Source organism: Thunnus thynnus, chromosome 11, assembly GCF_963924715.1.
Source record: "Thunnus thynnus chromosome 11, fThuThy2.1, whole genome shotgun sequence".
Taxonomy (NCBI): domain Eukaryota; kingdom Metazoa; phylum Chordata; class Actinopteri; order Scombriformes; family Scombridae; genus Thunnus; species Thunnus thynnus.
This window is the reverse complement of record NC_089527.1, coordinates 20,414,974-20,436,535: the sequence shown is the minus strand read 5'-3', so window position 1 is coordinate 20,436,535 and position 21,562 is coordinate 20,414,974. Positions and strand designations below refer to the sequence as shown.

Genomic DNA, 21,562 nt, shown 5'->3' with positions numbered 1-21,562 from the left:
GCTCCTCCTGGAACATCTGCTGCCCACAGATTACACAATGACAGGCTGCTGTTAAATGGGGTTGACACCAGTGCGACCTGGGAGACAGACCTTGGGGGATTGAGGCTGTCTGTAAGATCACCGAACACACACACACACACACACACACACACACACACACACACACACACACACACACACACACAGGGTAAATGTAAAGCTTTGGCCTCAGCTGGACTACCCACCGTTTTCCTCTCATTAATAATGCAGCATCCAGACGCAGTTGTACCATGCTGTGAGGGTGCCTTGATGGGGAAGCATCAGACGTCTCATGAGGGTTGATGTGTGGTTTCCAATTATTTATTAATGGGCTTGCCCGGTCAGAGACCATATAGTGGCCTGTTAAATCTGTTACTGTCTCAAACAAAGCTTTCATGCAAATTGCTCTTCTGCAGAGCTGAGGATGCTGCACTGAAGTACATCGGTTGCTTTGCCAGAGTTGTACCACATTCTTCTTGTATTAGAGGTGGTGACATAGCCTTCGTCTTCTGCATTAATGCTGACTTTTCAGTTCGGCCAGTCTAAGTGATGAACTACTACATTATTTTCTTGTGATTCCTCCTCCTTAGTGATCCTGACTAGATCCCACACACCACTAAACAACATTACATATAGATATTATCTAAAGATGTTTTTTTGTTTGTTTTTTACTTCCATTTCTTCAAATCTGTGGCGAGTGGAAGGGGAACTTCCCCTGTGCACTTCCTGCCACATGACTATATCTAAATCCATAACAGCCTCTTTTATTGAGCTCTTGTTCAGATAAGGTTGTGCTTTAAAATCTCCCTAAAGAAATATTACAACTTTACCATAAGTAAACCTTATACCTTCTAATAGTAGTTCTGGGATGAACCCTAAAAAGTCTGTATGTTTTTTTTAGGCGTAATACAAAACTTGCAACTTCATGCATCTGTAGAATGGAAATTTGTAGACTATTTTCCACACTGCTATTATCAACATTACAACGAAAGGAACATGTTACTGTGACAATAAAGGTTCTTGTCAAAGTGATATGGATTTATACTGTAGCAGCAGTTTGCATGTCTTTGATGTCCATAGGGGTTCAGATCGCCATTTAACCTTTTAAAGTGGCAAGACCCTAAAGGTCAGAATTTACTTTATTCTTCTTAACCGGGGAGGTTCATGCTGGGTATAATTACAAAACTATGCACCCTAGAAGAGAGCCTACATCACTTCAGTGCAGTGCTCATGTACACTGCATGCCTAACAGGATAAGGCATGCTGCAGTATCACTTTTAACTCTCACCGTGTCTGTGCACTAGAGCTTTAATGTGCCTGCTCTATTGTAGGGATTATAGGCTCCTGACAATACATTGAAACATGGCTGCTCTGTTATTACAGACTTGTGTGGTTATCAACAAAAGTCTATGAAAATGAAAACAACCAGATTTAATTTCCTGTTCCTAGTTAAAATTGGCTTTGTGGCTATGCTGCAGGAAAACACAAAATACAGGGATATAAAAGTAAGTATTATTACTTATTATACTGTAAGGTATAACTGGACTATGTGCACAGTATGTTTTGGTGTAACATGCAAGTCGTGGTTGGTTCATATTTGCATGTTACAGATCTGAGTAGACAGGAATGAGGCCTGCATGTTACACCTACAGGTTCCTCTGTCTCTGTGCACAGCATGAAGTGGAAACAGCTCGCGACAAAAGGAAGAGAGTAAATGTCATAAATAGCAGAAGTCGGAAGTTACAGTTCAAAAACTTTGAACTAGATTTTGTCTCAATGGCTTGCACAGGGTCCACAGGCCCATTTTGAGCTGCACACCAACACACACACACACACACACACACGCCTATCCAAGTGCTTATCCACATTAATTAAGGGGAGATTAAACCATTCTCAGACCAAATCTGGATGCCATAGCTTTATTCGCTTTGTTTCACAACAAGCTTTTTAGAATATTGCTGCCATGGGTGCAGAACTCATTAGATGTAACTGAAGTCTGTGTGCTTTCATGATATTATCACAAATATAAACATAGCTGCAATCCTTTGCAAAGGATCAACATATAAATGCGTGCATTTGGCCAATAAACATTACATCTAGTTGAGACATGCTTTATCTGGCCTGGACTGTGGGAGCACTGATAGCTACAGTGAGCACATTCCTCAGACGGTTTTCATCACGTTGTCTGAATCCAGCACCAGGTTTAGGTGGGTTTCTGTCAGAGGAGCTATCTATTTTCAGTTCAGTTTACTCTAGATCATGGTGCTCACTGAAAAATGTAAGAAAAAAATCAAAACAAATTCATTAATACAGCTATCACCTGGAATACATACTTGTACATACTTTTACAATACAACACAAAAACAAAACACATACAACAGATACAAACAGACTATTGCAGTCTCACAAGTATAATATGTGCAGCTCTTGGTAGGCTTATGTCATGCTGTTCTCCAACAACTACAATCTGCACAAAATGTTCTGCATCACTGCCTGACATTTGCAATGCTGATGATCAGGTGACAAGTATTGTAAAATATTAGCACACACAGAACATGACATCATTGTAAATCTCTGCATATGCTTCTTTTTTTTAATACTTTTTTTCTTTATAACAGTCATTTACAGTAAAATTTACATATCAACATATACATGTATATTTTATGCTGCAGTGCTTTATGTCATCTGTTAAAATTATTGACAAATCCCCCAAGTTTCTCATCTCTATCTGAGAACTGCAGATTCAATGACGAGGACTCAGTTCAGAGGAATCTTCAGCTTTAATGAAACACGATGGTACTGTATGTTACTCCACCCGCACAGTTCATTGAACAGCAAAGTTTTGCTCATACAGTACAGCACTGCAGCTCTTTAACCACTTCCTGTTACATACCTTGACTCGAGAAACAGCCGAGCAACTAGGTTATGACAAATTCAAAAACAAGCAGCTCCTGTAACATACAACATGACTGTATATTGCATAAGGCGTGATATGAGATTTAACAGTCAGGGCATGATAACACTTGTTAATGTTTTTTTGCCATCTGAAGTGCTGTTGCCAGTATCCAATACACATACATTAAAAATTACATATAGAACATTATATATATTATGTAAATGCTCAAAAGAATATTATATATCATTTCAGAGAATTGCCATTTGTGTGCAGACAGACAAACATCACTCTGACTGTGTAAGTGGGAGGACGAGAAGTTGACACATAGTGGAGCTCTGAGGATTTGTCAGGAGCAGTATGATGATCTTGTTGAGACTTAACTGGATTATTAGTGGATGATGTACCAGTGCCCTGTCCTATTATTCATGGGAAATAACAGAAAGCTAACAAGCGCAAAACAAAATGTAAAAACTAGTTGTTGTATTTTTCTCTGTAATTGTTTGAAGGCAGAGGTGTAACTAAACACACGGTGTACCGATCACTGCTGAAAATACTCTGAACCTCTTTTCTCAAGAAGAAGCCAGTTCATTTCCTGCAGAGCACACGACCCTAAGCATCTTGCAGTCTAAACTTGGGACTGTGACAAAGCATGAACCACATAAATGAATGTGGTAAATAAAGTTTTGGTCAAAAAAGACACCACACAAGAGACAGCCAGGCAAGATAAAAGCAGTAAAAATAGGAGAAGCTGTGGTATCATGTCATCTCTTAATTCATGTGACTATTGGCCTAATAACTGCGTGTCCCTGTAGAGGTCATTTATCTATATGGGGCTGTGAGACCGATGATGCCAAGTGAAAGGACTTCTTACTCAGCACCAGAAGGACAAACCCTGCAGCAAATTTCTACATATACACTTCTCTGTTTGCATTTTCTGAAATAAATTATAGGTTAAAGTCAAAGAAATGAAATTCCCCTCGGCTTGAACTAATGTTAAGAGAAAGATATTCAATGCAATATGCAGATTTATCACAGTAGTAATCACGTTTTTGCATAAAAACATACCCAAACCTGCACCACTTACTTTGCTGATACATATATCACTTAAAGGCTGGTCTCAAGCGCCTATTTCACTCTAAATCTTTCTGTCCCTCTCGGCTATAGAGGTCAAATATTTTCCTCAACCAAACTGTCAAATACACAATTTGTAGGACAGCTTGTCTGAGCTCTGCACTTTCTGCCGATCTAAAACATCTACTTCTAGTGCTTACATCACATGATTACTACCACATAATCGCTGTGTCCCCCCTTTACACACACGCACACTGGCATCTCACTTCACACTTATTCCTCTCGCTTCCTGTCTCTCTGACGCACATGATCATTGTCATTGTGCTAGCTTAAACCCTCACCTTGTTCTCAGTGTTCTGCATGTGTGGTGTATGAAATGTAACACAGTGAATTCTTCCTGCTACACATATATACACATATACTATAAGTACATGCAGACATCGGTGCTGAGGGCAGGGTTTGGGTTGCCAGGCTCTCAGCTGGTGGGCTACTGAGTGCACCAGGGTGACTCTTTCGCAGCTGAAAGGTTGCATGCACATGTCACATTGAATCACACTGCACTGCGTCTCCGTCAGTGCACTAAGGACACATCTGCCTGGTTAATTAAGTTTTAAAAATCTAGTCCAGCAAGCCAAAAAAAAGTAGTATGCTCTTTCTTCTTGGAATGAGGTTGCTCTTTGAGTAACTATTGCCATAACCTTTCTCACTTCCTAGTATATCGAGCTCTCTACTTTGAGCTTTGTGTTCACATCAAAGCTAGTCTTTTGTTGTGAATGAATCGAGAAATCAGTGTGTTTGCATAATTTAGCTGCAATGTACTACACAATATGTTCTCTACCAGAGTTACATAACTGGCAGTGTAGAGAAAGCTTTTGAACAAGATTTAGACTATAATTAAGGGAGATAACATTTACAGAAAATGTAATTGGTCAGGTAAACAAATAAATAAAATGTTTGTTTTTTGTTTTTTTTGATGGCTAGTCAAAGATCTCTAAAGTAGATGGGGTTGTGTTATAGAAATTTGAACTCTTGCCCTGGCTACAGCCCTGCCTGCAGGTTAGTTTCAACTTCCCCTTGTTCCTCCTCTTAAATGCAGTTTGTCTGTGTTTGGTATGTGCTGTCATAGTTTTCATGACCATTGAGCAGACTGGACAGCATTTTCAATAACCTTGCTGTTTTTTTTTTTGTTTATCTAACCAATACACTGCTGGCAGAAGCAGACTGCTGAGTGACAAAATGCTTTAACAGCTGACACATACTGCAAATTGGAGTTTTGATCATTAACTAGTGTCTGTGGTTATAATGGAGATACCCTGGGGGTATAATTAAATTGTTTGGCTGTCCCCATGTATGTTCTTATGCTTGTCTCATTGTATCTTATTACTGTAAGAAAACAACCCTCCCTCTGCTTTTAAACTGTTAAGAAAGTGTGTGATGACGTGATGTGATTCACATTGTTGTCTGCCTCTCCCTCAGTCAGGGAGTTCTTATGTTTCACATAATGACCCACAAGCCCCTTGGGCTGCCAGCCTCGCTATGTCATTTTGTAGGACTAATACCATAAATGCAAAGTCCATTATCTACTAAGCAGGATTTTGCTGTTCATTAGTCTAACTACAAGTTAACAGCCTTTGGAGAATAAGAAACAGGTCAGGCAACTCTTTCTTTGTATTTACTTTACTTTACTTTATTTGTATTTATTTTAACAAAATCTGCACATGGATAACTATTTCATTTTTATTTGATAGATAGATAGAATCTGCCACAAGTCTCGAGTGTAGCACAAGGCACATCTCTGGGAATTTCTTTGTCACACATGGCAACCATTATGGTGTGTCGCGGGATTGGCCAGCTCACACCCTCAGCTTTTGTGTCTACCTATCACACAATAGCAGCACTGCTTTTTCCCACCATCGGTATGATAATGAAGACAAAGATGAATTGTCCTTTCCTCGGTGCACTCTGAATGAAGCACATAAAGACACTGAACCTCCCTCTACAGATGAATGAAGGTTTTTTGTCACAGCTGCAGCTTTTTTTATCATACTTATACATACTGGTGAAAATGAAGTATAATCCTTCTCATATGAATCAATCACATTGACAGATTTTATGATCTTCAATCATATTTAACATCACAAATCCATGCAAGTGTCTTTCTGCATTAGAACTATGGCGTCTGTATTACAGAAATTGATACTGTGGTTGAGATTTTAGGTATGTTTGACAATTTTCACTTTACTGATGATAACCTGCCATAATGCTGTTCTTCTGAATGTATCTAAATGTTTGTGATCCCGTTTCATTGATAAAGACATTATGCCAGCGACTTAAAAGTTTAAGTCTCTTTGTTCTGTCCATTCACAAGTATGCATCAGGTGTTCCATTCGAGCACAACACAACACATTGGCTAACATATATACATTGTTCAACAACATTTGTGTGGTGAGGCAAACCTAAAAAATGCAAAGCTGTGCCTAAACTTGAAAAAAAACATGCTTTGACAGGTAGAACATTTTTCCCAGAGGGATCTGTCACTGTGAAGCAAACCAGCAGAAAATAGTTAACTGGGGAGTTGAGTTTCTCTTATTTTACTTCTCAAACCTGCTATTTTGATATTTGAACATGTTTTCCACATCCCATGTTTTTGCAGTTTAAGTACAAATGTAACTGACAGGATAAAATCTTTAGGAATGTTACATTTATTGTAGGTAATGACATAGATGTACAGCGATAAAAGAACACTGTGTCAAGAGAGAGGTAGAGGCACAAGAAAATTTCTGAAATCATTCTCACTCGCACTGATTTACTGATTCAAGTCAACAATTTTTGACATATTGATGTTGCATGGACATCAATAGGCTACAGTGAAATAATTGGAATAACTGGATTTCGAGCATCAACACTGCAGTCTCTCTGATCATGTGAAAAAAAGGAAAGCTAAAATCTCCTGTCTGCTGCCATGGAAACAGAGAGCAAGAAAGATGGACCGAACATTCAGGTTTTCAGCTGAGCATGAGGACTGATCAGACACACGGAGATGAGTTTCACCGTGCTGCAGCTAGCAGCTGTGAGACCCTGTCACTTCCTCCAGCATGTTATAATAATAATAACCTGTAGGAACAAGCCTTGTTTTGACCCTCAAGTGTTTCCTGTACAATAAAGACAATGTCAGGTTATGATGTTACATGAATTTGCTGCTAACATGTTGTTGTGTTTATTAAGTTTTACTGTATTTTGTGTATTGTGTGGGTTTTAAAATGAAATACTGATTGGCAATCCATTTATTTGCATTAGCAAAGCAAATTCTGATCAAGCCCTCCTTCTCACATCTTTTCACACCGTTTTTCACACGGTGACTCATTGTTTATAACAGCATATGATTATTTGGTTAATTTCATATCCATGTCATGCACACAGGATGATCAGCCCACAGGGGTTTACAAGGCAGATAACACTTAGTGTGTCTCATATGTTGAAACAGACTCCAGTGTCACACAAAGAACAGTGTTATTTAACCCCAGACTGCACCGATAACATCAGTCACATTCAGAATAGAACCCATCTTTTCTGAAATATAGCGACAGTCTTTCATACATCTTTAAAAAATGAACTGAAATAGATATTAATTAGCAAGTTTACCATCAAATCTTCCTTACATTATGTTTTATAGGCCAGGAAGATTTGATGTGATGCAGGAACCTGACATATCTGCATCTAGCAGTGCAGCGTGTTCATTGCTTTTTGTTTTTTTTGCCACACATCAATCTCATATTACCATCATGCATGTCACACCATAGACCTCTTTATAAGTTGCGTCTGAGTCACTGAGCCTAATCAGCAGTACAACGTGCCTGTTGATTTACAGTATAAGCCCCTTTTCGGGCTGCAGCAGTCCTGGTGTGGTGTTACTCTCAAAGCACATTATGTATGTAGTCATAGGCAGTCTCAGAGGCATCTGTGTTCTTCATAGTGGGCAGCAGTCAGCCCAAGACACAGCCCGTCCAGAGGGTGCCCGTCACAACACTGGCAGATGGCCTCTTAGTGCCTCAAGCCAAGTTCACCACAATCAACCCTTAGTGTCATTTCGGCGTCATTTGCATCCCTTTTCATGGATGGTCATCAGTTCTTGAGTGGGTAAACCCATACAAGCAACATCAGTAGAGATGAGGTAACCCTTGAGATGCCTTCACATTGTAAGGTTGTCAGGATTATTCTGTCTGCGGCTAGATTTGGGCAGTTCAACAAAGTGTGGCTAATGTGCTCCCAAAAGCACACATTGTTATAGGACACTGAGGAGCTGTTGTGTGGCCAGACTGCACGTAAGGATGGTAGAGGACTTGGGGGGCGCTGGCATCACAGCTGTGTGTAGATTATGTGGCCTTTTGGTGCATCCTAAAAATACCAAATGAAAATAAACAAACATGTCCCCATTTTTCCCATACTAAAAATGAGGTTAAATGCAGCCACATGGGAAAGAGGATGAATGTGAACTTGTGCCAATCCCTCAGCAGATCCTATTGTTGTTGTTACAGCACAGCTGCTATGGTCTATAGACACATTGCAGTTACGTAATCTCGCTCCCTCTCTCTCTTTCTCACCCCACATGAGATACAGCTGTCGTCCCTGAGCAGCAGAATGAGGTAGAGCAGGTTCTCTTTTTTTCTTCATTCAATAGTTAGTTTGTCTTTCTGTGACAGCCTCCAAATAGAGCAGCCTCCTCGGTGTTGTGTGCGCATTAAAAGAGGTGAACAAGGCCAAGGCTTTTGTTTATCTTAAAGCATGCTCAGACTCAATTCACTATACTGATCACAATCCTGAATAGGCACTTTTGCTGCCATTCTGTGTTCAATCATGTCTTCCTGTTGATAGCTGTTTGCATACTGATCCATCTTATAAGTGTGTAACATTTAGCAATATTTTTTCCTGTCAGAGTTTTGTTTTATTAAGCTTCGCAGCAAAAACCTCTTGGGAAAACAGAAGCTGAACTCGTGAATCCGCAATGTCACCTGATAGTTCAAGCTATAGTGCTTCTGACTTTTATATGAGCACACATGGCCTTAGGGCAGCTTGCTACAGTCAGCCTCAACAAAAAGATCAGGTACAGCCTGTGTGATCAGGGCATCAGGGGACAATTCTCAATTCAGCGCTATCTTTTCTATTCATGCTTTTATAACCTGCCTTATATGGTCACTGCGTTTATTTTATAGCGATACTGCACGTTGCAGCTGCTGATTCTAATCTAACTAGACATCAAGTCAATCAGTTGATCCATTTATCTGACACAGTATGACTGAAACTGAGACACACACACACTACTCCACCCTAATCCTATACCTGAGATTCATTCGATGTGACCTGTCTTGGCAGGCAGGGGAGATTCTCTGAATTACGTCTAAAGCAGCCTTGCAGTGGGAAGCTGCTGTAGCTACAGTTGGAGGCAGAGTGGGGAGGGACAAGTTGTGTTCCTGCTCAGGGCTGGGCTGAACATGGACCTGGAACAGCTGCAAAGAAATTTGAGTGTAATACACAAGACTGGTTGAACTTTAAATGAGGGTGGGGTGGGAAAGCTCCCCCCACCCTCCTATAAGCATTAGACTAATGAAGTTTGCCTCAGGAATCAAAGTTAAACAAAGCATTAAGTCTTGAAGTTTCAAGAATTTGTTCAGCTATACTCTTTCCAGGATGTTGATGTGTTTGATATTCACTTAGATATTGACAGAGAATCAGCATATTTCTACAAAACACTTTCTAATCTGAAGGATTGTTTCTTTGGCAAGTCTTCTACATTCTGAATGTGCATTGATGTATAGTTCAATTGGAAAAGTCACATTTCCCTTTAAATTTCAATCCAGATTACATTTTCAAATTCAACATCCAGTGCTAAACCTCCAGCTTTTGGCTGTGGACGCATTGTTAACAGCAGTTGTTCAAGCTTTAGTTGTGAAGCCTAGTGCTTTTTGGGTCAGTTTGTAACTATATGTGCAAGAAGCAACACTTAAGTGCTCTCAAGCTGTTAGAGTGAGATTTTATTCTCAAGTGGTTCCTAATGCCCAGGGTGGGTGGGGCACAAGATGTGCTAAATACCCAATCCTACAATGTAAAGCCAAAGACACATTGACAATTTACATTTTTTTTATTTTGCATATTTAACAAACTTGTGCATTCCAGATTTACAAAAGAAACACAGCTTGCTTTGTGAGCATTCACAAGTGGCCAGAGTAGGGCAACAAGTCAGAGTGAAGGTCCTTCAAGTTGTTTCATGGTACGTCTGCTCTTCAACTCCACAGCAACAGATGACCAGGAACCCATGCTGACGTCAAACCATTCTTTACTGTACAAAAGGGGTGTATAGCGAGTGATCAAGTGGTGGCTGTACAGCCATTGTTTTGTCAATTACTGCAACTTGAATTCATGTTTGAACAGGAAGAAAAAAAAAAAAAAAAAAAAAAAAAAAAAGGCAAGGCTTGTGGAATGTATGGTGTGCAGGAGGCCTGGTCTTCATGATGTCGACTTCTCCTGTTCAATGGCTGCAAAAGAAAGATTTACTTAACATTTCAGCACTTTGAACAATAAATATTCTCATCTCATTCGCAGGAACACCTACTTTCTTTGGTTGGCAACGTGTTTTTCTCTTGAGTCTCCGTCTTCTTCAGCTTGGTCTTGTCGAAGGTTGTGACTTCTGTGATGTCTGGTTTGTCAGCCATGTTTCCAGAGGCTCTAAAAACAGCCAAGAAACCTTAGTAATTATGCTTCAGTCAGAACACACCTGAACATGCAGGCAGCTAATTAAGACGGATGAATTAGCAGCTTGATAATCATTTATATAATCTGTTTTACTATGCAAAATGACAAACTTGGGCTGAGACCAATAATGAAATATATGCACTAATAAAATACAGATACAGCGCGTGTGCATTTGTGATTTGAGAAAAGCTTTGTGTCAGTCAGAGAGCATGTGCAGCTGAGGGACCACCGCCCTTTGAAGCAATTTAGACGTGCAGACTGCCTTCAACCATGGCAAACCCCCTATGAACAATAAACCTACGACTCTGAAAAAAGGTAGGGCAAATATAGCTGCATCTTTAGGTTAAACATGTCGAGACAAATATATTATCTACTTAACTGACACAGCATGTAGTGTTTGTTTGGCTTCATAGACAACGCAACAATGTCACGTTACGCCCTTCGTAAAGCATTTCATCTTTTCTTGTAACATTTTTTTAATTAGGTCAGACATTCCGCATTTTCTGGGTATAACTGACATATCATGGACATCGTTTAATGAGCCAGGACATTGTGAAACGACGAGAGGGAACGTAATAAACTCGTAAACCGTGACTACAACAGTCAACACAAACGCTAAAATAACAGAAGGCTAAAAAAATACATGTACTCAGTCAAATAGCCATGAAAATACACTCACCAGGATTTACTCAGAGAAGATTCAGGACACACGTCGGGCTGTGGAGGAGCAGAGTGATGTACACAGGCTCGAGCTGACAATAAATACTGCGCAGTATGCAAATAATCCTCTGACGTCACGTCCAGTGTTCCTAAATCCTGTTTTCTACAAATATGTTTCTGCTTTAGGAGTCATAAAAATATGAAAAACAAAACACTGGATTTACCTTAACCATATTGCAATGTTTGCAAAACCTATTCATTTGATTTGAGCAAAAAATAACTGCGTTTACGACCCGCTGCATCATATCAGGTGAGTGAGTCTTACTCATTTTCTCCTCTTTACTGGAAGCCGTGTTTATCATCGCAGCTTTTCAGTGTGTTTGCTCATGCCAAAAAGCGAGCAAAATATCGCTCTGACTGATTAATGAGTGAGACAGTTGGTTTCAGGATTAATTTGCACTCTGTGAACCATTAGAAATCTATCGGTGCTGACACCATGCGGGCATATGAAGCAATAACCAGGGCGTAATGCAACGGGAAAGTGTAGGGCAGTAGTTCTCAACCTTTTTGGTGTCAAGGACCCCCCAAACTGACACATATTCAGCCGCGGACCCGTATTTGATAAAACGTAGTCTTAGGGATCCCCATTTGATCAGATTTATTTATTCCATAACTGTCTATACTGTAGATTGGCAGATTAACAGTGAAGAATGTGAAACCTATGAACAGAATAGTCATTCTTACACATATTCACACTGGGCTAAATTCCAGTCAATTAAATAATAGTGAAATTAAAATATTCCCCATTTTTCTGGGGACTCTAGAACTGCTCAGGGACCCCTGGGGCTCCCTGGACCCCAGGTTGAAAACCACTGCCGTAGGGGTATATATTATTCCAGTGTGGTTTCAGGATTTACATCATTTCTGAGAGTTTTGGTCTGTAAATCTTGACAGTTTTTTTTAAATTCTTCTTCAGCAAACACTTGAAATGAAGGATCATGCTGTGTATTTTCTTCCTATAAGGTAAATGGCCCCTTCTTTAGTTTAACTAGTGGCCTTAAACATATTTTCTAGGTTAAATGGACACAGACTGAAACATTTACATCAAGAAAATGGCACAGATTTTATTTATGTACTGTAATATTGACACACAAATTACCAAAGATTCATCATTGTAACTGTATCAGCAAAAATTATGAAATAATGTCTTTAGTTGTCTTCCATTGAGTCCCAGGCAGAGAAAGATCAATGTTGAAATAGAACATTCAAAACAAGCTCAAGTTATAAATTATTCCCACACAGTTGTCATTGATCTTTATCCTGCTTCACCTGTTGAAGTACTTTGAGTAGGTCTTGTTGTATATCACCTGATTGTCTACTCTAACAACATTTCTCAGGTTTTGCCAAAACCAGGGCTCTGCGGCTGCTGTTCTTGGCCACTCCACAATGCTTTTCCCACACAATCTCCTCCTTAGGCGCAGGAAGTGAGAGTGCTGCAGCACAGGCTCCAGCATCAGCAGCACGATCACATCCACATTTTCATCAAGCAGTCTTTGATGGGCCAGATACATTGCCAACTTGAAAACTCCAGTCTTAACGTAGCCCTCCGTTAAGACAAACAGGGTCTTACGACTGTAGCGGATGCTCTGAGTGAGGTTGTCTACCAGCGGGACTCCGGGAGGCCAATCCCTCTCCTCCAGACACAGAGGAAGATGCTTCTCTCCTTCCTCTTCCAGTTTCACCCGCAGATTCCTCATCACCCACTCAGACACATGTGTGTCTCTGGTGTCATAAGTCACAAACACATCATAAGCACTGTCTGGTGAGTCTGCGGGACTGTATCCCTTCAGTTTAGCTTTCACATAATGTAGGACATAAGAAGCATCCCAGTAAAATAAATGAGCAACTGTTGCCACAGACATGAAAACAATAATGAAGGAACTTGTGAGAATGTAGATCAAGAATGCCTGACTGTCATTTACACACTGGTTGATGTCAAAGTATATCAGTGCTAGACCCCTCTTGTTTTCTGGTGTGACACATGCTACATCAGTGGTCAGTCTCGGGATCTTTACATCGCTGTTTTCAATCCACAGAATGAAATCTAATGAATCACAGGTACATTGAAATGGGTTTCTCCACAAAAGCAAAGTTTGAATGTGACTCTCAGGTCCTGGCTGGAAGGTGGATTGATTTATGACAGTCAGTTTGTTGTAGCTAAGGCTAAGTGTCTGAAGGCTTTTCGCACCATTTAAAAAGCCATCGTCCAAGTGGAAAATTTGATTATGACTCAGGTCGAGGAAAGTCAAAGTGTGCGTGGCGTTTGAGTTCATACCTGTCACGTTAGATAAAGCATTGAAGCTCAGATCTAAAATTTGAAGTTGACAGAAACCCTCCAGTTTGTCCCATTTAAAATCAGTAAGAGAGTTATGACTTATGCGAAGTAATGTGAGGTTACGTGGCAAAAATTCGTAAACATTTTCTGGAATCTTTACAATGTTGTTGCGGGATATATCTAAAATTGTCAAATTGGTAAGATTAGCGAAAAGTGCTTTATATGAGCCATCCCTTTCTTTCCAAAGAGTCCCAAGGTTATTATTTTCAAACTGAAGTTCTGCTAATGATCTGCTGTGCATTTCTTTTGTCGATAATGTGGAAATGGAGTTGTGGCTCATATTCAGCACTCTCAGAACAGGCAGGTTTTTTAAAAAATTTAAATTATTTGTTATCCCGTACGCCTTAAAGTAATGAGGATTGTGACTGAGGTCTAGCACTTGCAGTTTCTTTAGTTCGTTGAAGGCGTGGTCGTAGGCTAGATCAATCTTATTGTACGACAGGTCCAGGTATGTCAGATTAGGCAGTGAGGAGAATTCTGTTCCATTAAGTGCTGCTGAAAATCCATTTCCCGAGAGGTTGAGACATGCAATGTTTCCATAACCATAAAACTGCTCTGGAGAAATGAAGAACAGATTATTTGAACTGAGAATTAGCACCCGTCCAGAGTCAAAACACTCTTTCTTGATGAGACTGCGTGATATCTCATAAGAAAAGTCTTTTGGATGGGGTTTTAAGAGTGGTGGAACAGAATGGTCCGGCCTCTGATTGTATCCGTCACTTGGAGGTGGGGGTCTTGTCGACGGAGTGGGATACAGCCTGTTTTCTGCTAGGTATATCATTTTCAGGTTGGAGAATTGGCTGAATATGGTGGAGTCAGACATAAAAATGAAATTAGTCCCCAGATTGAGCGCAGACAGATTTTTGAGCTTGTACAAAGGTCTGAGTGTTCCTGGTCCAATTTGCTTAAAGACCAAACCCTCCAGATGCAAAGTTCTAAGCGACTTTAGATTTGAAAATTCTTGAGAAAGATTTAATGTTTGAGGGTATATCTTGAGTGCATAGTTAAAAGAGAGATCAATTTTTTCTAGCCTGGGAAGGTATTTTAGAAATGTCGCCTCCTCAGTTATTGGTTTTTGTAAGAAGTTAAATGAGAGGAACAATTGTTTAAGGCAGCTCAGGCTCTCAAACCAGGAGGCATTCAGGTAGGTCAGTGAGTTTCCTCCCAGGTGCAGTATCTCAAGCTGTGTTAGATCATGAAATGCATTAGGATGGATACTAAGAGAAATGTTTGGGCAGGGAACACAGGGATATGGAGCATTTTGACATCTTGGACAGTTCCCTTGTATTTTTAGGGCTTTTAAATCATGTAGCCCACGGAAATCATCTTCAGATATGTACTGTATTTGGTTAGAACCCAGCTTTATCATGTGTAATGAGTGGGGTAATCCTTTGGGAACTCGGGTTAAGTTGTTGAAGGACAAGTCCAGAGCCTGCAATTTGGTCATAACTGCAAAACTGTCTTCTACAATACTGACAGATTTCCCACAGGGATTCCAGCTGTAGCAGTTTTTGGATAACCATAGTTTTGTCACGTTTGTTAAGCCGGCAAGGCTCATGTTATCCAACATAATCTTGTTATTGTTTAGTTCAAGGACTTCCAAAGTGAGAGGGAGATTGCGAGGAACTTCTCTCAGACAATTGCCACTCAATCTCAGTTCACGCAGTTTTGTCAGATTTTTGAAAGCATCCGCATCAATGGTCATTCCTTTGTTCTTGTTTGCCCAGGCGAGATTGAGAAAAGTGAGATTCATGAGATTAGAAAATGCATTAACTGAAATATTTTTGATGCCATTTTCTGATAAGTTGAGCTCTGTAGCATTACTGGTTATCCCATAAGGTACCCTATGCAGACGACGGCCTTTACAGTCAAATACGATCTTTGAGGTATTGTAGGCTGTGACATCACAAGGGAACTTCCGTGACATCCATGCAGGTTTACAAGCAGCATGCTGGATCTCATAATGGCAACACAGACAGAGCAGCAGCCAGTGCACCCAACATGTGAAACCCTGTAAATAAACAATACAATTAGTCAAATGGAGTAACTTGTAATACAGGATTTCGTAAATTTTGTGTTATATTAAGCTTGGAAAATTTATTTTCAGAAAGGTATCAACTGTATCCAGCAGGTGGCAGTAGTATGTAAGTTAAATGACACTCAACTAGGATAACTGCCCTTTGTATTTTCCATGTTACACTCTTAACATTCAGTTTCTCCTTTATTTCACCATAAGTAGCTGTAAGGTATTCAAATGATTTTACTCATATATATACATATGATTTGGGTTTGAACAATGTTTCACTTGTCTGCCTGACAGAATTAATTCAATCTAATATATTCAATTCAATTCAATACACACACACATATATATATATATATATATATATATATATAATTAGAATAACTAACTATTAGAAGAATTAACTGTTGCTCTCTAAAAGTGGAAGGTAATTCTAAAAGAACAAAGAAGATGTGAGTTAATATTTTCCACACATTCATGTTTAAACTTTTAATGTATTTATTTCAGTTATTTACTGTAGAACACTCCATTATTAAAAATGAAAAACAGTGGAAGGTATGTGAACACTCTTTAGAGTAAAATAAATGTTTACAGAGTTAGACCATGTATTATCTATAGGAATGCACCCACCTAACTTTTCTCTGCCAATACCTATTACGAAACCTCAACTCAGAGTATCTGCCAATCAGATACTGGTGATTTCTTATCCCGAATTTAAAATTTATGTGCTTCATTAAGGTAACTTGGTGCCATGGATTGCTGTTGTGTGCAATGACAGAAGGAACTGCAACTGATAGCTGAAACATTGAATTTGAATTTTATCAAAAAAAAAAAAAAAAGGATATCGGTCACATCTGGCCAATACCTGATTCACTTAACACAGTCAGTATCAGAGCCAATGCCGTGCATTGGATTGTTGCATCCCTAATTATCTAGTGCTATAGAGTTCTTAGCACAAGCATTATCTTTATGCAAAATTAAATATTATGATGCAGAAACATACATTTTCTAAAAACTAACGATGATGTGTTCTAAAAACATTCATCAGTAAGATAAATCAAAATATTTCAACACATTTTCTGTAGACAAATCTGTTCCCTGCTATACATAAAGCCAAGCTTCAAAAAGTACAGAGAAAACTTAATCAATGAAACTCACCATTGTGCATGCAGCTACTATATTGATGCCTTATAATCCTTGAATGACAAGAGGTGACGTGCTGGCACTTTTCAATTTTAAAGATGAGCTATTTGTAAAAACGAAGCCTGTTTTCATTTTTCAGTGCACACAAGTAATCACAAGTCAGTATAGCTTACAGGACTAAAACTCTAAATGTTCTTCATCTTCAATATATAACATGCTTAAAAATACCCCTGTGACTATAGTCACACATTAAAACAACGAACTGACTGGTTCCTGCAACAAGGTTCTGGGAAGTAGCATGTGAATTGAAGAAGTACATTGAGTTTCATTTCCCTTTTTGATAAAACGTTGTTAGTTTCTCTGCCATCTCAAAATGACAAAATTAATATTAAAATCCTCTGTGTCAGTCCTCTGATGGGGAAGGGTGAACAGGGAATTTTTAAAAAAGCACACAATTAGTCATTAATATCACAATCATTTTCATAATCTTACTCGTAAAGGGTGAGATATTTAAACATGGTAATGCATTTACAGAAATACATTCAGAAGAATCTACAATTTAAGAGGGAACCAAGTATTACACTGTCACCAATAAATGGCATTACAGCGTCTCTTTGAAGAGATTGTTGTATTGTTTGTGGCTTTCGGTTGCTAATACACTTCTCAGTGTGAACCAGAAGTATGGCTGGGCTTGAGGATTTGTTGGCCACTCCAGGAGAGACCTTTTATACAGTCTTTTCCTTAATCTCAGGTACTTTGAATTGCAAGGCACTTTCTCCAAGAAGATCAATATGATGACATCATTTTTTTCATCCATCAGCCTTTGGTGGGCCATGTAGAAAGCTGTCTTGAAATTCCCACTTTTAATATATTTGTTGGTGAGAACGAACACTGTCCTCTTGCTCCTATGGATGCTCTGGGAGAGGTTGTCGATCAGGGGACACCCGGGGATCCAGTCTCGTTCCTCCAGACACAGTGTCAGGAGACGGTCTCCACGGTCCTCCAGGTGGACGCACATTTCCTTCATCACCCACTCTGACACTGCAGGATCTTGTGTGTCGTATATCACAAAGGCATCGTAGACTTCACTCTGGGACTGCAGGCGGCTATAGCCCTTGAGCTTGGCCCGGCAGAAGTGATAGATGTACCAGACGTCCCACAGGAAGAGATGGCTGGAGATGGACAGGGTGAGGAAGCTGAGGATGAGGGAAGTCATTAGGGTGTAGAGGATGATTGACAAGTAGCTGTGCTGGCAGGCCAGCAGGTCCACTGAGATCACTGGATGACCTCTTTGTGCCCCTGGATCAGCACAGGTGACGTCTGTGGCCAGTCTGGGGATGGTCACGGTGGTCCTGTTGAGCCATGTGACAAACCAAGTGGCATTGCACGTGCACAGGAATCTATTGTTGTGCAAAAGCAGCATATCCATCTGATTAACAACATCATCTGGAAAGCTCGATTTTTCAATGTGCTCTATGCGATTAAAACTAAGATCCAAGTATTTTAAGTTGTGGGCATCCTTGAGAAAATCTGGCGTGAGTTTTAGGATTTTGTTTTTATGTAAAATGAGCTTCTTGAGAGATTTGGTACAGCTTGACAGCATGCGCGGAACAGCAATTAAGTTGTTTCCACTAAGATCTAAGACTTGCAAAGAACGTAGAAGTTGCAGTTTCTGCCAAGGAAAGGATTCTGAATTTAGTTTGTTGTTTTTGATGTAGAGGTCAGACAGCTTGTCTGGTAGACCACTGATTACTTCATCTTGAATAAAATTGAGGTTGTTATGTGAGATATCGAGGACAGTCAGATTAAGCAGTTTCTTGAAATAATTGAAATATCTGGTGTCACCATCTCTCCACAATATATCTAACCGGTTATCTCTGAATTCCAGCCTCTCCAAAGATTGACTCTCCATCTCTGTGTTAGTGGAGGTCGAGATCTTGTTGTGGTTCATAAGCAGTACCTTGAGATTTTTTAAATTTCTAGTGAAATTAAGCATGTGAGTCAGGCCCTCGGATTCAAAATAGTGGTTGTTGTTACTTATATCTAAGATGACCAGATTTTTCAGTTCTTGAAATGCAGTGGGGTAGAGCAGGTCAAGGCGATTTGATGAGAAGTCTAGATATTGTAAATTAGTCAGATAGGTAAATTCAGAGCCATTCAGACTTTGGCTCATTGCATTTCCAGACAGATTAAGGCATCTCAGCTCTCTAAGATTTAAAAATCTCGAATGCAAGAAGAAAATGTTGTTCCTGCTTACATCCAGGGTTTTGCCAAACTGACTGCATTCTTTGTTGACAAAGGATGTAACAACTCCAAGTTCTTTATCTTTGTATTTGCAGCTGCGAGCATATTCATCATATCTGAAGTAATGAATCTCTCTCACTTCTTTATTTTGGTACTGAGTTGCTGCCGACATGGGAGACCAGAGCAAGGGCTCTCCTCCAGAGAAACCAACCGTGTCTTGCCCGTCAGAGGGGGAAGATATTTTGTTGTCAGATAGACATATTATTTTAAAGCTTTTCAATTCCATTAGGATGCTAAGGTTTGTCATTTTGATGAAGTTTGTGCCCAAATCTAAAACTTCCAAGTTTTGTAAAGGTTTTAAAGGAGCAATGCTCTCTGCTTTTAGTTGCTGAAACACAAAGCCCTTTAATCTGAGAATTTTAAGGGATACTAGGGAGGAAAAACTGCAGCTCAGTCTCAGTGTTTGAGGGTATCTCTGAAGCTCATAGTTAAATGAAAGGTCCAGTTCTTCCAGTTTGCCCAGGAATTTTGGGAAGGTGGTGACTCCTATCTCTCTTGCTAAAAAGTTTGATGATAGGTCAAGTACTCTCAGCTCTGTTGTGCTGGTAAACCATTCAGACGGCACCTGTGTTAGAGAGTTACTGTGCAGGCGCAACGTCTTTAGTTTTGTCAACATTTTAAAAGCTGTCTTGCTGATTTGTAATGGCAAATTATTTGGGCATGGCTTGCATGGGAAAGGGGCATTGTAACACCGAGGACAGTTTCCGCTGATATCTAGAATCTCTAAGTTAGTTAAGTTTTTGAAATCCTTCTCGGTGACCTTTTCAATGTTATTATTGTAGAGATACAGCTCCTTCAGACTTGTGGGTAGCTGATGTGGAATAAAGGATAAGTTATTTGACTTAAGAGATAACAAAGTTAAATTATTAAGCTGTGAGAATGCACCATCCTCTATAGCGTAGGACTCATTGCATGGGTTACGATAATAACAATTTTGACCGAGGTAAAGCATCTCAACATTTCTGATGTTGGAGAGGTTTGCTTTTAAAATTTTATAAATGTGATTCACTTCCAAGCTAAGCAGCATCAGATTTGATGGCAGCCCTTTAGGTATCTCGTAGAGCTGGTTTCCATCTAAATACAGTGCTCGTAGATTCCTCAGGCTGGTAAAGGTATTTTCCTCTATTGTCACACTCTTTTTGCACATGCGGTCCTTGGGGCCAATTTTGATGGGCACACAGTTGCATCTCATGTCAATCTCAGTCAGGTTCTCCAGACCATGAAAGGAGGTGGAGTTTAATTTAGGAATATGGTTGATGGTGAGCGTCAGATTGGTGGTATCTCTTGGGATGCCACGAGGGACATCTTTGAGGCTCCTTTCCGTGCAGTCCACCTTCACCACGCTCCCGTTGTTGGCCTCACTAACGTCACATGGCAGAGTTTTTGGGTACGAAATGTTAGCCGTTGATATGAAGGGACAACACCACAGGCCTAGCAGTACCACATGCATCTGCACAGAAAAACAAGCAGCTCTCTGAGAAATGTGTGCAGGAGGAAACATACATAATACACATAGCAAGCATTCAACAGGACATTCAGTATTGAGAATCACATGCTAAAAAACATTTTGAGCAATGCATGGCTTTCGCAGGATTTCATAACACAACTAGGAACTGGGGGAGGTAGCGTTTCATTTTCCATTTCTCCATGAAGATTACATCACTTCTGACTAAAGCCAACCTGCTGTTCCACCACTTATGAAATCGATACAGTATATAAGTAATACTGTACAGTATATGAACGAACATAAATGACACTCACCAGGTGGAAGAACATTGTTCACGTGAGAGATTGAAAAGAAGTCCGGCTGTGTTTTCTGTTGTCAAGTTGGATCGAGCACTGAAAGCAATCTAACGTTGTATCAGTTCGAAGGTGTTGCATTTGGTGATGAGATGAAAGTAACAGGTGGATGTGCTAGCCCAGTGTGTGTATAATTAGACAGTATCACTTCCCTATTGTCACAAACCAAACAATCTTCCATCTTTCGTAATTTCTCTTTGACAACGATTGACTGATTGCTGTTTGTTATATAATGGTGCCAACATGTGCTTAGTGCTAAGATAAATATGGAGAGGGTTTTTTTTTAGTATATAAGGATTGAGGATAATACAGTATGGTATAATTGCACAGCTGGAGGAGTTGTGGGTTATTCAGTGGCCAAAACCAGTGGAAAGAGCTGTTTCATTTCTGATTATCCTGCAGAGGAAAGTGAAACCCATGCTTGAGTCTAGGCTTACCAGCTTACATGGTAAACATGCTATTTTGGCACCAAGCAGAATCCTCCTGTGTAATCTGTGGCTGCTTT

General features: G+C 39.8%; 3 protein-coding genes across 3 annotated transcripts; all 3 read right to left on the bottom strand.

Annotated features, from left to right (window-relative positions):
- Positions 1-10,411: 10,411 nt before the first annotated feature.
- tmsb4x (thymosin beta 4 X-linked) lies at positions 10,412-11,569 on the bottom strand. The gene is made up of 3 exons (XM_067603692.1): positions 11,412-11,569; positions 10,593-10,705; positions 10,412-10,515 (listed from the first exon to the last, which is right to left on the bottom strand). Exons 2-3 carry the CDS (start codon positions 10,690-10,692, stop codon positions 10,487-10,489), a joined length of 129 nt encoding a protein of 42 aa, XP_067459793.1. The 5' UTR covers positions 10,693-10,705; positions 11,412-11,569; the 3' UTR covers positions 10,412-10,486.
- A 927-nt stretch (positions 11,570-12,496) lies between these two features.
- LOC137192763 (toll-like receptor 8) lies at positions 12,497-17,539 on the bottom strand. Its single transcript, XM_067603688.1, has 2 exons — positions 16,969-17,539; positions 12,497-15,798 (listed from the first exon to the last, which is right to left on the bottom strand). Exons 1-2 carry the CDS (start codon positions 16,969-16,971, stop codon positions 12,718-12,720), a joined length of 3,084 nt encoding a protein of 1,027 aa, XP_067459789.1. The 5' UTR covers positions 16,972-17,539; the 3' UTR covers positions 12,497-12,717.
- Positions 17,102-21,149, bottom strand: tlr7 (toll-like receptor 7). Its single transcript, XM_067603687.1, has 2 exons — positions 21,019-21,149; positions 17,102-20,707 (listed from the first exon to the last, which is right to left on the bottom strand). Exons 1-2 carry the CDS (start codon positions 21,031-21,033, stop codon positions 17,555-17,557), a joined length of 3,168 nt encoding a protein of 1,055 aa, XP_067459788.1. The 5' UTR covers positions 21,034-21,149; the 3' UTR covers positions 17,102-17,554.
- Between the last annotated feature and the right edge of the window lie 413 nt (positions 21,150-21,562).